The following is an 18,346-nucleotide window of genomic DNA, read 5'->3' as shown; positions in this document are numbered from 1 at the left end:
CTGCTCTTCTCTATTTACACTTTAGGCCTGGGACATCTCATAGAGTCCCATGGCTTTCAGTATCACTCTTATGCTGACGACACACAAATCTATCTCTCTGGTCCAGAGACATCACCACCGTATTATCCAGAACCCCACAAGGTCTATCTGCTATATCATCCTTCTTCTCCTCTCGCTTTCTAAAACCTAACATGGATAAAACAGAATTCATCATCTTTCCCCCATCTTGCTCAACCCCCTCCATCAGACCTATCTATCACGATCAATGGCTGCACACTCTCCTCGGTCAACCAAGTCCGCTGCCTTGGAGTGACCTTGGATTCTGCCCTCTCCTTCCGACCGCACATCCAAGCCCTTTCCACCACCTGCCGCCTCCAGCTCAAAAATATCTCCCGCATCCGCGCTTTTCTTAACTTTGAATCTGCGAAAATGCTTGTACATGCCCTTATCATCTCCCGCCTAGACTACTGCAACACTATCCTTTGTGGCCTTCCATCTAGCGCTCTCGCACCCCTCCAATCTATCCTCAATTCTGCTGCCCGACTAATCCACCTCTCACCCTATTACTCCTCTGCCTCTCCCCTCTGCCAATCCCTTCACTGGCTCCCCATTGCCCAGCGAATTCAATTCAAAATACTAACAAAAACATACAGGGCTGTCCACAACCTGTCCCCTCCCTACATCTCTGAGCTACTTTCCCGATACATCCCCACACGCACTCTCCGATCCTCACAAGACCACCTTCTCTCCTCTCCTCTTATCACCTCTTCCCACAATCACCTCCAAGATTTTTCCCGTGCATCCCCCACACTCTGGAACTCGCTACCCCAACATATCACACCCTCACCTACTGTGGAATCCTTCAAAAGAATCCTGAAAACCCACCTCTTCAGACAAGCCTACAACCAGTGACCCTGCTGCCTCTATACCGCCATGACCAACTTCACTCGCGCCTACTGTGTCTTTCTCCCATACTATGTAGATTGTGGGCCCTCTCTCATTCTGTACCAGTTTGTAACTCGTCTTGTTCATGCTTAGTGCAATTGTCTGTATTATGTATGTGCACCGCTTATCATATGTACAGCGCTATGGAATGAATGGCGCTTTAATAATAAATAATAATAACTGGCTTAGTTGCCCATAGCAACCAATCAGATTCATCCTTACATTTTCCAAAGGAGCTGTCCAAAATGAAAGGAGGAATATGATCGGTTGCTGTGGGCAACTAAGCCAGTTCTACTTTACATCAGTTGATGAATGCCCCCCTATATATCAGTCTGCTCAGCTCCTCCTGATCTATAACATGCTGCCTGCAGCTCAGACATCATGTTCAGTATGACAGATTTCTTTAATTGACATGGCCCGGCACAGAAAACATCATAACGCTTATTACTATTGTATTATTATTTTATTTATTAATTTGCATTCATTCAACCACAGAGATGCCTGGGACAGCGGTTCACTACCCGTGCCCTGGATGTCCCCAGTCCATAGATAAAGAAAATAAGCAGCTGCTGTGTTTCATTCATTCAAGTATAGAGAAAATAAACACGGATGCAAATCATCCATTCTACTTCGATTTGGAGTCTATTGTGAATGCCACACGCCAGGTTTGTACAGTACTTCATGACAAAGCAATTTTCAGTTTATTTATTTGTGTTTTTTTTTATGATACTATAGAATGTGTATGACTTTTTGATCATTTTTTAATTACATTTTTGGGGGGAGGTGAAGAGACCAAAAATGGTAAATCGGCCATTTTGATTTTTCCCCCCATTATACTGTCCACCATATGGGACAAATATGTTCGGACATTTTGGGATGTCGTGATGCCTGTGATCTTTATTTTTTATTGTTTATTTATTTTTATAGGGTGAGAGGGGGTTGATTTGATTTCTTTTTATATTTTCAAAACCTTTTTTGTTTTTTGTTACACGTATTTTAACCACTTCATTACTGGAGTGTCTACCTCCCTTCCTTACCATGCCATTTTTTTTAGTTTTAGCAATGGGCCTATCTAACTGGAAATAAGTAATTCATTTCTGAGCCAACCTTACATGTATTTGATATTATTTTTCATGGGACACCTTAGACATTTCTATTGTGCCATTAGATCACAGATATAATATAAAATAAAATAAAAACTATTTAACCCCTTCCCGACAGCTCAAAGTAAATTTTTGACGAAATCAGGTATTCAAATATAGCGCCCACTCTTGGGGGGCGCCATAGCCGCCGAGTGCCTGCTGTGTTAAACACCGAAGGCTAATGTATGCGATCAATGCTAATGTATGCAACTGCACACATTTAACCCCTTAGATGCCATGGTTAAATGTAAGCGTACACTCCCAGGCATGCAACGGCTACCCCTAGTGGGGTTTGGGGGAGCTGAATAGTATGTGTGGCAGCCTCGATTCTCCTGAATGATCTGAGCCTGCTGCAGATAGGCAAGATCTCCATAGGAACCTATGGCAGAGTTCCATAGGAACATAGTGAGATGCTCATAGACTCCAATGCTAATGAATTGGAGTCTATGAGAGAAGCAATCTAATAATTGCATGTTCAAGTTCTCTAGGGTAACTGTTAAGAGAAAGAAAACATTTTTGTTTAAATATAATAAAAATTCAAATCATTTCCTCAAACTTAAAATAAAAATAAATAAGCAATTAAAAAATAAACATCATAGGCATCATTGCGTGCGAAAATGCCTTTACTATTAAAATATAAAAATATTTATCCCATACTGCTAATGGCATAATGGAAAACAAACATCAAAATCAGCGATTTGCCATGTTTTTGTCACCACCTCCCAAATTTTTTTTTATAAAAAGTGTTTAAAAATGAACTCCCACATAGCTCAGTAGACATAAAAATAAAAAAGTTATGGGAGCCTTAACATGGTGATGCAAAGAAAAATGTTTTGTTTTGTTTTAAGTATTTTTTTCAGTATTAAAACTATATAAATATGGTATCATTGTAATCATATTGACCTAGAGCAGTGGTGGGCAAACTTTGTCAACTGAGCCAAATATCGCCAAAACCACGATTGAAATTTCTTTCGAGAGCCACATTTTTAAAACCTAAAATATTGCGTCAACAGTACCAGTGAGGACTATTAGGGCTCATGCACGCGACCGTGTGCCCGCCGTTGCCATATTGCAGGCCGCATACGGCGAGTCAGCAATACACGGGCACAGAGTGCTTCCGTGGTGCTTCTGGCTGTGCCTCCGCACCGCAAAAAGGTAGCGCATGCACTACTTTTTTGCGGTGCGGAGGCACAGCCAGAAGCACCACGGAAGCACACTGTAGCACTCATATCCCGGATCCTGGACCTATTGAAGTGAATGGGTCCATGATGCGGGCTGCACACGGCCGTGTGCAGCCCACATCATGGACCCATTCACTTCAGCATGCGCTACTTTTTTGCGGTGCGGGCAGTCGGATGCGGATCGCGAACCCCATTCAAGTGAATGGGTCCGCGATTCTCATGCAGCTGCCCCATGGTCTGTGTCTGTGCATTGCGGACCGCTATTTGCGGTCCGCAGCACAGGCACGGCGCCCTTACATTCGTGGGCATGAGCCCAGAGTGTGTTTTTGAATACTTTTATATGTACTTTCTTTTTGGATCTTAATTATTATTTCATTTTATCTTTATCATTTTTTACTTTTATTAAACTTGTCTGCAGATGTGGATGTAATGTGGATGACGGACTTATGGGGGATATCTGTGGATGATGGACTTATGGGGGATATCTGTGGATGACGCACTTATGGGGGATATCTGTGGATGACGCACTTATGGGGGATATCTGTGGATGACGCACTTATGGGGGATATCTGTGGATGACGCACTTATGGGGGATATCTGTGGATGACGCACTTATGGGGGATATCTGTGGATGACGCACTTATGGGGGATATCTGTGGATGACGCACTTATGGGGGATATCTGTGGATGACGCACTTATGGGGGATATCTGTGGATGACGCTGTTATGTGGGGGATCTGTGGATGACGCTGTTATGTGGGGGATCTGTGGATGACGCTGTTATGTGAAGGATCTGTGGATGACGCTGTTATGTGAAGGATCTGTGGAGGACGCTGTTATGTGAAGGATCTGTGGAGGACGCTGTTATGTGAAGGATCTGTGGATGACGCTGTTAGGCCTCTTTCACACTACAGTATTTTGCGTTCAGTATACTGGACGTTTTTTGAGTTCAGTATACGGAACAGATACTGAACCATTCATTTCAATGGTTCAGCAAAAAATACTGAAGTGTCTCCGTGTGCATTCTGTTTCAGTATTTCAGTATTTCCGTGCCGTGGAAAGATAGAACATGTCCTATGTTTGTCCGCAAATCACGGTCCGTGGCTCCATTAAAGTCAATGGGTCCGCAAAAAAACGGAATGCATACGGAAGGCATCCGTATGTCATCCGTATGTCATCCGTATGTCATCCGTTTTTTGCGGATCTGTCATTAACAAATGCTAGGCCCAGCCCACTGTGGCCATGTGTTTCTTGTTGCCAAACTTTGGCTGAGCACAAATACAGGTGGCTTCCGTTTTTGATCCGTGAAAAACGGACCGCATACGGAAACCATACTGAAACGTTTTTGCGGACATACTGAACGGAAACGGAGACACAACGGAACCCAAAAACGGGACAACGGATCCGTGAAAAACGGAACGCAAAACACTGAAATGGACATACTGTAGTGTGAAAGAGGCCTTATGTGAAGGATCTGTGGATGACGCTGTTATGTGAAGGATCTGTGGATGACGCTGTTATGTGAAGGATCTGTGGATGACGCTGTTATGTGAAGGATCTGTGGATGACGCTGTTATGTGAAGGATCTGTGGAGGACGCTGTTATGTGAAGGATCTGTGGAGGACGCTGTTATGTGAAGGATCTGTGGAGGACGATGTTATGTGAAGGATCTGTGGAGGACGCTGTTATGTGAAGGATCTGTGGAGGACGCTGTTATGGGAAGGATCTGTGGATGACGCTGTTATGTGAAGGATCTGTGGATGACGCTATTATGTGAAGGATCTGTGGATGACGCTGTTATGTGAAGGATCTGTGGATGACGCTGTTATGTGAAGGATCTGTGGATGACGCTGTTATGTGAAGGATCTGTGGATGACGCTATTATGTGAAGGATCTGTGGATGACGCTGTTATGTGAAGGATCTGTGGATGACGCTGTTATGTGAAGGATCTGTGGATGACGCTGTTATGTGAAGGATCTGTGGATGACGCTGTTATGTGAAGGATCTGTGGATGACGCTGTTATGTGAAAGATCTGTGGATGACGCTGTTATGAGAAGGATCTGAGGAGGACGCTGTTATGCGAAGGATCTGTGGAGGACGCTGTTATGCGACGGATCTGTGGATGACGCTGTTATGTGAAGGATCTGTGGATGACGCTGTTATGTGAAGGATCTGTGGATGACGCTGTTATGTGAAGGATCTGTGGATGACGCTGTTATGTGAAGGATCTGTGGATGACGCTGTTATGTGAAGGATCTGTGGAGGACGCTGTTATGTGAAGGATCTGGGGAGGACGCTGTTATGTGAAGGATCTGTGGAGGACGCTGTTATGTGAAGGATCTGTGGAGGACGCTGTTATGTGAAGGATCTGTGGATGACGCTGTTATGTGAAGGATCTGCGGATGACGCTGTTATGTGGGGGTTCTGTGGAGGACGCTGTTATGTGGGGGATCTGTGGAGGACACTTATGGGGGACCAGTGGATGACGCTGTTATGGGGTGGATCTGTGGATGGCGCTGTTATGGGGTGGATCTGTGGATGGCACTGTTATGGGATGGATCTGTGGATGGCACTGTTATAGGCAGGGCCAGGGATGTGTGCTATGACACATAGGGCCATGAGGGGGGCCAGCATAAGACACATATATAGCATCTTATGCTGGTCCCCCTCATGGCCCTATGTGTCCCCTCATGTGTCCTAAACTGCGCACATAACTGGCTTTGTGTGTAAAGTTTTTTACTACTGTCTGAACTCTGAAACAAGCTCTCTCTCCTATTGATAAAATCACCAGCCTCTGTACTCACTTTCACTATGAATGCACTGCAGCGAGCGGGCCGGTGTTCTGCCACTTTTCTATACCCGGACAAAAGTCTATACCCGGAAGTGATGTAGCTGCACCGGAAGCCGCTCGCTGCAGTGCATTCATAGTGACAGTGAGTACAGAGGCTGGCCATATTATCAATAGGAGAGAGCTTGTTTCAGAGTTCAGACAGTAGTAAACAAACTTCACACACAAAGCCAGTTATGTGCCCCTTCATATATAATTTTCGGGTCCGCAAAATTGCATTTATCGATTATTCGCAATTCGATTATTCGCAATTCGATTATTCGCAATTTGATTATTGCGCACCAAAGAGCCGCATAGAAGTGTCTAAAGAGCCGCTTGTGGCTCGCGAGCCGCACTTTTTCCGACCACTGACCTAGAGGATGAAGTTAACAGGTCAGTTTTACCGCATAGGAAACACTGTAAAAACAAAACCCATAAAACTGTGGCAGAATTGTGTTTTTTTATCATTCCACCCCACTGGAAAAAAAATTCCAGCTTCCCACTACATTGTATGCAACTGTAAATGGTGCCAATAGAAAGTACAACTTGTCCTCCAAAAAAAAAAAAAAAAGCGCTCATTCAGCTATATGAATGGAACAATAAAAAGTTTTGGCTTTGGAAAGGCTGGGAGTAAAAACAAAAAAAAAAAGGAAAATGGCCTGGAAACTGAAAATTATTAAACAAATGTAACGTATATTTTTCCTTTATTATCAATTTTCTTTCTAACTGTTACACAATATTTCAAGACAAAATATTTTAGAATTTTTTAAGAAAGCAAAAAAAGTGTGTACGTTTGTATATTTTACATGCATAAAGTCTGCTATACTATAGCTAAAACTAATAAATATTTTTTCTTATTTTGTTATGATTGGCAATGAGGGAAAATGTGTGTGTGTACATAGTCTTTTAGCTACTTTCACACTCGCGTTTTGGGCGGATCCGTCATGGATCTGCAAAAAGTGATCCGTTACAATAATACAACCGCATGCATCCGTCATGAACGGATCTGTTTGTATTATCTGTAACATGGCCAAGACAGATCTGTTATGAACTCCATTAAAAGTCAATGGGGGACGGATCTGTTTTCTATTGTTCCAGATTGTGTCATAGAAAACGGATCCGTCCCCATTGACTTACATTGTGTGCCAGGACGTTTGGCTGAGTTTCGTTAAGAGGACAGCAAAACGCTTCTAGAGCGGAATGGAGACTGAACGGAGGCAAACTGATTAATTCTGAGCGGATCCTTTTCCATTCAGAATGCATTAGGGCAAAACTGATCCATTTTGGACCTCTTGTAAGAGCGCTGAACGGATCTCACAAACGGAAAGCCAAAACGCTAGTGTGAAAGTAGCCTTATACTACTGCTAAAACTAGTAACTATAACTTTTTAATTTTCTTTATTTTGCTTCTTCATTTTACAAGCAGGGTAGGAAGGCTTTAATTCACAGACTGCAGGCTTGCAATTAATTTTGCAGCCAGTAGTAGCGCCTTCACATCAAGAAGAGCACTCCCCTACGAGCTTTTACACTTTACACTGCAATGGATCGTTATAGCTCTCCACACAGAGAGACCACTTTGCCTGGTGTCAGGGATCTTTACTGTGACCTCAGGTGTCTAATGACAGTGTGGTCAAAGTGCCCGCAGATCACAATGTAACCCAATGCTTTTATATCTTTATGTTATAGGTTATGTTCAAGAACCTAATCCTAAAAGCATAAAAAGCAGTCAGTGGTAGGCAAAAGGTTCATTCCCCCAGGGGACTTTAACATGCAATCTTTTGATCTCCTTTCGCACAGACTGCTATGATTTAACATTGTAGCCTATGGGAGATTCACTATGTCCCTATGGAGTCCTGCCATAGGAGCTTCGCTTTGGCAGGCCCCGGAGTCTTCAGAAGACCTGCCATAACAACCATACCTCCTCAATCTCTGTGCAGGAGCCATTTGGACCCTAGGAGTGCAGAGCTCCTGGGATTTTGCAGCTCAGATGCCATGGTCACAGTTGACCACAGCATCGGACGGGTTAAAAGACTGTAATCCGTGTAAAACAGCAGTTAGCCAGCGGCTATAGTGAGTGGACACCATGTTTAAAACCACACTTTCCACTGTATATATACAGTACAATGGACCCCACTAAGGGGTTAACATTTTGAACAGCCAAAAAGGTAGATATTCTGCTGAACGTGGTGGCCTTTTTGTGACATGAGCAAGCGTGGCAGATGTTGATCGAAAAGTTGATTTTCCATGTTGGTTTTGAGTGAATAATGAAGGCACAAGTAGTGAACACACAGCATCCGGACGGAACCCTGACCCATTCATTTTAATGGTTCTGGGCACATGCGTTTTTCACGCATTATCTCTGCTTTCAGGAAAATTCACAGCTGTTCTATAGGGCTTTTTCACACGAGCAATACAAATTGTGTCAGGATCTGTTCAGGAAAAAACTGATGGTTTTGCACACAAGTTGAACCAGTTTTGTCTGCAACTGCGTTCAGTGTGTGCATTTCTTCTGTCCAAATTGTAGCCTCTCCTACCAACCATCAATGAGAAACGAATTGCATCTGAATATCTTCCATTTTTCTATCGTTTTTTATTGGCCGTTTTGAAAGGCTGTTTAAAATGGATCAATTTCATAGTTTTTATAAAAATATCCTAGCCCCTGTAGTGCCCTCACCTTATACATAATGTCCCCATATTGCTTTTTGGACATCAAATGGCCCACATAGTGCCCCCACTCTCCAAGTATGAATAATGGCTCCGTTTATGCTCCCCAATGACCCCTCTCAGAGTTCCCCAATAGGATTAATGCCCTCTCTTTGTGCTCTGCTTTAGGAACAATTCACTTTCTTAGGCCTTCCGTTTCCGTTACGTTTTTTGCTTTCTGTATACGGAACCATTCATTTCAATGGATCCACAAAAAAAACGGAAGGTACTATTATTGCCCGCAAATCATGTTCCATGGCTCCATTAAAGTCAATGGTTCCGAAAAAAAACAGAATGCATACGGAATGCATCCGTATGTCTTCCATATCTGTTCTGTTTTTGCGGAACCATCTAAATTTTATGCCCAGCCCAATTTTTTATGTACTTGCTGTTTAAACCGCAAAAAACGGATCACAAGCGGAATCCAAACGGCAAAACGGAATGGAAACATTACTGAAACAAAAAACGGACCGCAAAACCATAAGGTCGTGTGCAGGAGGCCTTAGTGCGTACTGCCCAGTAGAGACAACAGGACCTGACGCTACTCCCAGCGCTGAGACGTCATCACACTGGGAGCACAGGTCCTGCTGCATCCTGTGAGGAGGTAGTGTCCCTGCACGTGTAAGTGGATGAGTTTTTTTTTTTAACCCCTGAAAGGCTTCAGTGTACTGTTTTTAATGTTAGATGGGTCCACTCCTATCTAAACGGCTGTTAAAAATGGCCCCATTGATTTCAATGGTATCTGTCTGGCCTTGAAAACAGACAGAAATAGGACATGTCCTATTTTTTGACAGCCACAATTCACTGGTCCTTAAAAACAGCCATGTAAATAGCCGCATAGACTTTAATTGGTTCTAAAAACGGTCGTATGACACTTGTTTTTCACTGACGTGTGAGTGTAGCCTAAAGCTCCAATTGTATTCTATGCCTTACGAATTTTGAATGATTTAGCAAATTGGTAAAACGTGAAATTGAAGAAAAATTTTTTTCTCCTCTAGATCAACTACACCTAATAGGTCAGAAAATATAAATATGCTTTTAGCAGCCTCTGGTGGTTGATTCTGGTCTCACAACTGGTGTCATGTACTGCAAAAACCGCTTTGTTCATTAATGTAGTTGGTAGATTGTAATAAAGTATTAAGTATTGCATGCATTAAGTATTAAAGGGTTTCTACCACCAGAAATACTGTTATGTAGCTGACTGACATTAGCGATGCGCCAATGTCAGCACTACATAACAGTATGTTTCTAACGTTAATCCCTGCAGCACTTTTATTATATGCTAATGAGCCTCTAGGTGCTATGTGGGCGTAAAATCAGCACCTAGAGGCTCCGTCCACTCACCCATTATCCCGCCCAGGTCCAGTGTTTTGCCCGCCCAGCTCCTCTTGATTGATGGCATGGTCCGCCGCATCGCTGCCGAAATCCCGCGCCTGCGCCGTTCACTTCTGCAGGCGCAGTGAGTGAATGATACGATCCTGGTGCCGGATTCCTCACTGCGCCGGCGCCGACTACGTCACAGTGAGGAAGTCGGCATCAGGAGAGCGGCCTTCACTCACTGCGCCTGCGCCGAAGACAGAAGTGAACGGCGCAGCCGCGCAGGTGCAGGATTTTGCCAGCGATGCGGCGGACCATGCCATCAATCAAGAGGAGCTGGGCGGGCACAACACTGGACCTGGGCGGGATAATGGGTGAGTGGACGGAGCATCTAGGTGCTGATTTTACGCCCACATAGCACCTAGAGGCTCATTAGCATATAATAAAAGTGCTTTTTTAACAAAAACGGCTGCAGGCACTAACGTTAGAAACATACTGTTATGTAGTGCTGACATTGGCGCATCGCTAATGTCAGTCAGCTACATAACAGTAATTCTGGTGGTAGAAACCCTTTAAGCATTAAATATAACCGAGAATGAAGAACTGATGATTATTTCTTACCAGATTATTTCCAAATTGTCTGTATTCATTTTTTTTCCCTTCTCAATGTTTTCAGGCAAATAATGGATGGCAATATGACATCCAATTTCTTATAAGGCAAACAAACTGCTCAAAAATGTATTTCACAAGCAAAAATGCTAAGGAATGCAAAATAGACAATGAAGGGGTAAGTGCTTATATCTGTCATTGAGTATTTTTAAATGTGTATATATATCCAGATCCAAAAAAATACACAACTTGGAGGCAATTTATAAATCAGGGGTATTTTTTCTGCACCTTTAAACCTAACACTTTTGTCTATAAATGCTTTTCCAGCTTCATTATACCCTTGCTGGAGTGAGTTTAAGAATTTTTTTGCAACATTTTTAAAAAGTCACAGTTAAAACTAATTTGCATACCCAGTTTTCAATACTGGAGTGAATGGTGTAAAAACCGACCACAAGCAGGGCCGACTTTAACGCAGGACAAAAGGGGCAGCTGCCCCGGGCCCAGTTGCTCCTGGGGGGCCCAAGGCAGCTGCCTCTTTTTCGCCCCATAAGATGCATTTTTCCCCCCACAAAAGTGGGGGGGAAATGCCCCTGCGTCTTATGGGGCGAATACTAATGAGCCGCTTTGATTATGGAAGCGCTCATTAGTACTGGAGGAGCAGGAAGCGGTGAAGGCTTTGTACTCACCGCTTCCTGGTTCTCGGCTGTGCAGGGCTGCGCACAGCGTGAGGCGCTCTGTGACGTCACGCTGTGCGCAGCCTTCACAGCACAGCCGACAGCAGGAGTATGCAGATCGCGCTGGAGGAGAGGAGCGGCGGCGTCCAGGAGCAGGAGAGGTAAGTGGGGCTGCTATAAGGCTACTGGAGGCTGCTATAAGGCTACTGGGGGCTGATATGAGGCTAATGGGGGCTGATATGAGTCTAATGGGGGCTGATATGAGGCTAATGGGGGCTGATATTAGGCTAATGGGGACTGCTATAAGGCTACTTGGGGCTGATATGAGGCTAATAGGGGCTGCTATGAGGCTAATGGGTGCTGCTATGAGGCTGTGGTGGAGGGTGTGATGCTAGGGTGTGGGAAGGCGGGATCCAGGGGGCCCAAGTAAATTCTTGCCCAGGGTCCAATCAATATTAAAGACGGCCCTGACCACAATGATATTATTGTTTTACACAAATGACCCCCAAAATGTTGCAAAACACTATTTTGCTACTTTTTGAAGGCAGAATTCTGAACTTAATGGCTTGATAAATATTCCGACTTGAGTATTTGTGACTTTGTCTCTGTGTGGATTGTACAATGTTTGGCTTCGTTCACAGGTTCCATCAAAAATGCAGAAAAAGATAACACAGTCCACCAATGCACCCACATTATTTTCATTGTTCCACTTCTATGACAGAGCAGAACAATGGAAATAACAATGCAGTTGTGAACCCAGCTGTAAAGGAGTTGTTCAACACCTTTTCTTGAAGCTGACGATGGGTGTCCTCCTTCTGGAACCACCTCTAATTACGTTATGTCCAGAAGAAGATGCTGACGTGTCACATTTAGCTTAGGATACTTTGACTTCAGCGGTTTGCATTCCGGTTTTGAGATCCGGCAAAGGATCTCAAAACCAGGGAAAACATTTATGTTTTGTCCCCATTTATTGTCAATAGGGACAAAACAAAACAAACCAGATCAAGATGCATTCCGTTCAGTTTTTTGACTGGACACAAAACCGCCGCAAGCAGCAGTTTTGTGTCTGGTCTGCGAAACTGAACAAACCGGATCTGGCATGAAAATCAATATAAGTCAATGGTGCTGGATCCGTCTTTTTCGGTAACAAAGAAAATGTAAACGGGGCCTATTGACTTGCAATGATTTTCATTACGAATCCGGTTTGTTCAGCTTCTATTTAATACAACCGGATCCGGACAAAATGGATTCAGCCCGATGTATTAAATGAAACAGAAGCATTTTATTCAGGTTTTAAGATCCAGCACAGGACGCTGTGGTAAAAGTAGCCTTAAATGTAAGAGTCTTTTCACACTGCATCTGCAGTGTACATTTAACAAATAAGTTAGAGTTTCCATTGTTTTTACTGCATGGTGATTAAATTGTTACCTTTCTTTTATCCTTATGTCAAACAGCTACAGAGATATCTGCATTTTTATTTGTATGAACATACTAGAGCACTGTCATGAGGGACTGAATCCTTGGAGCACTGCTTTTATAACACCACTGTGTTCTGCACACTCCCCCTCCTTTTGATTGACAGGGCTAGATATGAGCATGCTGAGGGCAGAGCTGTGTCCAAGTATTTACATATCAAACACTAATTACTATAGCCGTACCATGTTGAGAATAGATGTTGTAATGACCGGCGTCACGCAAAGGGAGGGAAGTGGGAAGGCCCTGTCCAAGGGAGAGGGAAAGGTGGTGACCCCTGACTCACCTTGCGGCTGGCACCTGACTGCCCTGACGTCCCTAGACGGGTTCCTCACCCGTACGCCGATCACGTGCCTAAACCCTGGCTTTCCCTAAGATGAGCCCTGTGTAGTGAACGGGGCGGTGGGATCACTAGTCCGCACCACTGACACTAAAGGAAAACACCAAGGAGAGGACAGACAATACAGACAAAACATATAATCCCAGGTGGGCGACAACAGCAGACCACCAAGGCCCACAGGGATCCGGAGGGTAACACTCTGGAACAACAACCAGGGAACACAGTTACACAGCTCCAGTAGGTCAGTATAGAAGTCCAGGCAGGAAGCTCTATATCTGGCAACCAGAGAAGTGTGAGAGGGGAATATAAGGAGGTTGGGAGTGCTGGACAAGAAACAGCTGAGGAGAAGGAGCTACGGATCCCTGAGTGAGACAAAAAGGGTTGCAAGGCAAACCCAGAAAGCTACCATAAAGAAACAGCACTATGTTTCTACATAGAGCGCGCAGCCACCCGCTGCGACTTCCTGACCCCGGGTATAACGGAGTCAGGCGTGGCTCTTGACACCCTCGTGACAGTACCCCCCTCTCTACGAGGGGCCTCCGGACACTCAGGACTAGGTCTCTCAGGATGAGAGGCATGAAAAGCCCGAACTAACCTGTCGGCGTTTACCTCAGACGCTGGAACCCACATTCTTTCCTCGGGAACGTAACCCCTCCAATGCACCAGATATTGAAGAGAGCGGCGGACCCGACGAGAATCAACAATTTTGGATATTTGAAACTCTAGATTACCATCCACAACAACAGGAGGGGGTGGCAGCGGTGACGGTTCTAGAGGTGGAACATATTTCTTGAGTAACGACTTATGGAAGACGTTATGGATTTTAAAAGTCTGAGGTAGCTTTAGGCGAAAAGCCACGGGGTTAATGATGGCTACTATTTTGTAAGGGCCAATGAACCTAGGACCCAGTTTCCAAGAGGGAACCTTTAATTTAATATTCCTAGTAGACAACCACACATAGTCATTCACTCCTAGGTCCGGACCTGGCGACCGTCTCTTATCAGCCATGCATTTATATTTACCTCCCATATTTTTCAAGTTAGCTTGCACCTTCTGCCATACCGATGAAAGAGATGATGAAAACCGTTCCTCTTCGGGAACCCCAGAAGACCCCCCCTCTTTGAAAGTACAGAATTGGGGATGAAAACCATATGCACCAAGAAATGATGACTTGCCAGTAGATTCCTGACGGCGATTATTTATGGCAAACTCGGCTAACAGTAAATATGATGACCACACCTCTTGGTTTTCAGACACAAAACATCTTAGATATGTCTCAAGGTTTTGGTTGGTACGCTCAGTCTGTCCATTCGACTGAGGATGGAAAGCTGAGGAAAAGGACAAGTGTACCTCCAAACGGGAACAAAAAGCTTTCCAAAACTTAGAAATAAACTGGGTTCCCCGATCCGAAACAACATCGGAAGGGACCCCGTGAAGCTTCACGATTTCACTGATGAATACCTGAGCAAGAGTCTTAGCATTAGGTAGTGCGGGTAACGCAATGAAGTGTACCATTTTGCTAAACCTGTCCACTACTACCAAGATAACTGTTTTACCCGCAGACAAAGGTAAGTCAGTGATAAAATCCATTGACAGATGTGTCCATGGTCTATTGGGAATGACAAGTGGCAATAAAGACCCTGCAGGACGTGTATGAGAGACTTTCGCGCGCGCACAAGTAGAACAGGAAGACACAAAATCCATTACATCCTGACGCAACATTGGCCACCAAAAACGACGAGACAATAGCTCCAAGGTTGCTTTACTACCCGGGTGCCCAGCAAGTGCCGAATTATGATGTTCCTTTAATAATTCGAGACGCAGGTTCAACGGTACAAACAATTTCTCTGAGGGGCATAAGACCGGGGCGTCCCCCTGGGCCTCTAACACCTTCCCCTCCAGAACAGAGTGTACCGCAGAGACAACCACTCCTCTTTGTAGAATGGGTACCGGATCACTCACATTACCCCCTCCAGGGAAACAACGAGATAGTGCATCTGCCTTGGTATTTTTTGCCCCAGGACAATCGGTAATAACAAAGTTAAACCTGGTAAAAAATAGCGACCACCTAGCTTGTCTAGGGGTGAAACGCTTAGCTGATTCGAGGTACAGAAGGTTTTTGTGGTCCGTAATCACAGTGACGGGGTGGATTGCCCCCTCTAAAAAGTGACGCCATTCTTCAAACGCTAGTTTAATAGCTAATAGTTCCCTATTGCCAATATCATAGTTCTTTTCTGCTGCAGATAGTTTTTTAGAAAAGAAAGCACAAGGACGCCATAAGCCAGGAGACGGACCCTGAGACAGCACAGCCCCCACTCCCACCTCTGACGCATCGACTTCAACAATAAAAGGCTGGGAGACATCAGGTTGGATTAGTACAGGTGCCGAGGTAAACTTCTCTTTTAGAGAGGAAAAAGCAATTTTAGCGGCGTCAGACCATTTAGAAAAATCAGTCCCCTTCCTAGTCATGTCAGTAAGGGGTTTTACAATCACCGAATAATTTTTAATGAATTTTCTATAGAAATTAGCGAAGCCCAAGAACCGTTGCAGTGCTTTGAGGTTCTCAGGAAGATCCCAATCTAAAATTGCCTGGACCTTCCTAGGATCCATACGGAAACCTGAAGCAGATAATAAATAACCTAGGAACTGTATTTCCTGAACGGCGAAGACACACTTTTCAATTTTAGCATATAATTTATTCGTCCGTAGGACCTGCAGTACCTGTCTGACATGCACCTCATGTGTTTTCAGATCAGACGAATAAAATTAAAATATCATCTAGGTATATCACCACAAACCTGCCGATAAGATGACTAAAAATGTCATTAACGAAATGTTGAAAGACAGCAGGAGCATTGGTCAGACCGAAAGGCATGACTAGATTTTCATAATGCCCCTCAGGGGTGTTAAAAGCTGTCTTCCACTCATCCCCTTCCTTAATACGAATCAGATTGTAGGCCCCCCTAAGATCAAGTTTGGAGAACCACCTAGCACCCGCAATCTGATTAAACAGGTCAGGAATGAGAGGAAGAGGGTATGGGTCTCGGATGGTTATCCGGTTTAGTTCGCGGAAATCTAGGCAAGGACGCAGGCCCCCATCTTTCTTTTTAACAAAGAAAAACCCTGCAGCCACGGGTGAAGAAGAGGGTCTGATGTGTCCCTTAGCCAAGCTCTCGGAGATATAATCTTTCATGGCTTGTCTCTCCGGACCCGAAAGATTATATAACCTGGTCTTGGGTAATTTTGCACCAGGAATCAGGTTAACCGGGCAATCATAAGGACGGTGAGGTGGTAACTTCTGACAACCCTTTTCAGAAAAAACGTCCTCAAAGTCCGAAATAAATGTAGGTAGGGTAGCTATGGAGGCAACTAAGCAATTGCTATTTAAGAAATTTTCTCTGCAATGCTCACTCCACTCCAATATCTCCCTGGCCTGCCAATCCACCACTGGATTGTGCGCTACCAACCAGGGAAAACCCAACACCACCGGAGTGGGAAGCCCCTCCAGAACATAACATGAAAGCAATTCGTTATGGTGGTCCCCTACCCGAAGGTGTAAGTTATGGACAATGTGAGTGAGGTTTCTCTGAGACAGAGGAGCAGAATCAATAGCGAATATGGGAATAGGTCTCTGTAGTGTACAGAGAGACAAACCCATAGTGTGGGCAAAATGGGCATCTATCAAATTTACTCCTGCTCCACTGTCTAGAAAAAAAGAAATAGTCTCCATCTTAACGCCAAAAACAACAACCGCTGGCAACACAAATTGCGATGTTCGTATGGAGGAAACGTATACCCCCCGGCTGACATCCTCCACACAGCCTGGGGTTAGTAGTTTTCCGACGTTTTTTTTTTGTTTTTGAGGAAGGAAGGACAGACATTAATAAAATGACCCCTCTCCTCACAGAAAAAACAAACCCCATGCCTACGGCGAGCCTCAGGAGGACGGACCTGACGAGTAGTTCCTCCTAGCTGCATAGGCTCGTCTAAGTCCATACAGACTAACTGCTGCTTGGGAGGGGTTACCAATTGCTCCGTTTTTTTCAATCTGTCCCTAAGACGTCTATCTATTCTGATAGCAAGGGACATAACCGCATAAGGGAAAAGGGAGTCTCATACAGCGCAAGCGCATCCTTAATCCTTTCGGATAACCCAGAGCAGAACTGACTCCTGAGAGCCGGGTCGTTCCACTGGGTATCCGTAGCCCACCTACGGAACTCTGAGCAATACTCCTCTACTGGCCGCTCTCCCTGTAGGAGTCTCCGTAATTTTGATTCAGCCAGTGCGACTCGGTCAGGGTCGTCATATATGAGACCCAAGGCCCCAAAAAATTCATCCACTGACCGGAGAGCCTGGGAATCAGCGGGTAAAGAGAACGCCCAGGATTGCGGGTCCCCCTGCAGCAGGGAAATAACAACCCCCACCCGCTGTTCTTCATTACCAGAGGCGTAAGGGCGCAGCTTAAAATATAATTTACAGGCCTCACGGAACGTCACAAATTTGTCCCTTCCCCAAAAAAATCTGTCAGGAAGAACAACCTTGGGTTCCGCAACAACCTGGTTACCTGTAGCAACCGCTGGGTTTGCGGTCTGTTGTAATTGCTGCTGTCGCTAGAGGACAGACGCCTTCAATCCTGCCACCTCCAAAGACAGGCCTTGAAGTTGCTCTGACAAAGCAGCAACTGGATCCATACTGGATTCTAAGTAGGTAGAAAGAATTTTTTTTTTTACCTACACAAAATAAGGGCCAGATATAATGTAATGACCGGTGTCACGCAAAGGGAGGGAAGTGGGAAGGCCCTGTCCAAGGGAGAGGGAAAGGTGGTGACCCCTGACTCACCTTGCGGCTGGCACCTGACTGCCCTGACGTCCCTAGAAGGGTTCCTCACCCGTACTCCGATCACGTGCCTAAACCCTGGCTTTCCCTAAGATGAGCCCTGTGTAGTGAACGGGGCGGTGGGATCACTAGTCCGCACCACTGACACTAAATGAAAACACCAAGGAGAGGACAGACAATACAGACAAAAAATATAATCCCAGGTGGGCGACAACAGCAGACCACTAAGGCCCACAGGAATCCGGAGGGTAACACTCTGGAACAACAACCAGGGAACACAGTTACACAGCTCAAGTAG

At 44.8% G+C, this 18,346-nt stretch overlaps 1 protein-coding gene across 3 annotated transcripts in view; it reads left to right on the top strand.

Moving 5' to 3' along the window:
• The window catches only part of LOC120997925 (T-kininogen 1-like), a 95,535-nt gene that overhangs the window by 22,908 nt on the left and 54,281 nt on the right, over positions 1-18,346 (top strand). For all 3 annotated transcript variants that reach the window (XM_040428293.1, XM_040428292.1, XM_040428291.1), the window contains 2 exons: positions 1,441-1,610; positions 10,793-10,903. In XM_040428293.1, coding sequence (XP_040284227.1) covers positions 1,441-1,610; positions 10,793-10,903 — 281 coding nt within the window. The remainder of the gene's footprint in view (positions 1-1,440; positions 1,611-10,792; positions 10,904-18,346) is intronic.

This window comes from Bufo bufo, chromosome 4 (genome assembly GCF_905171765.1).
Source record: "Bufo bufo chromosome 4, aBufBuf1.1, whole genome shotgun sequence".
NCBI classification, from domain to species: Eukaryota; Metazoa; Chordata; class Amphibia; order Anura; family Bufonidae; genus Bufo; species Bufo bufo.
The sequence above is the reverse complement of the archived record's forward strand: the minus strand, read 5'-3'. Positions and strand labels throughout refer to the sequence as shown.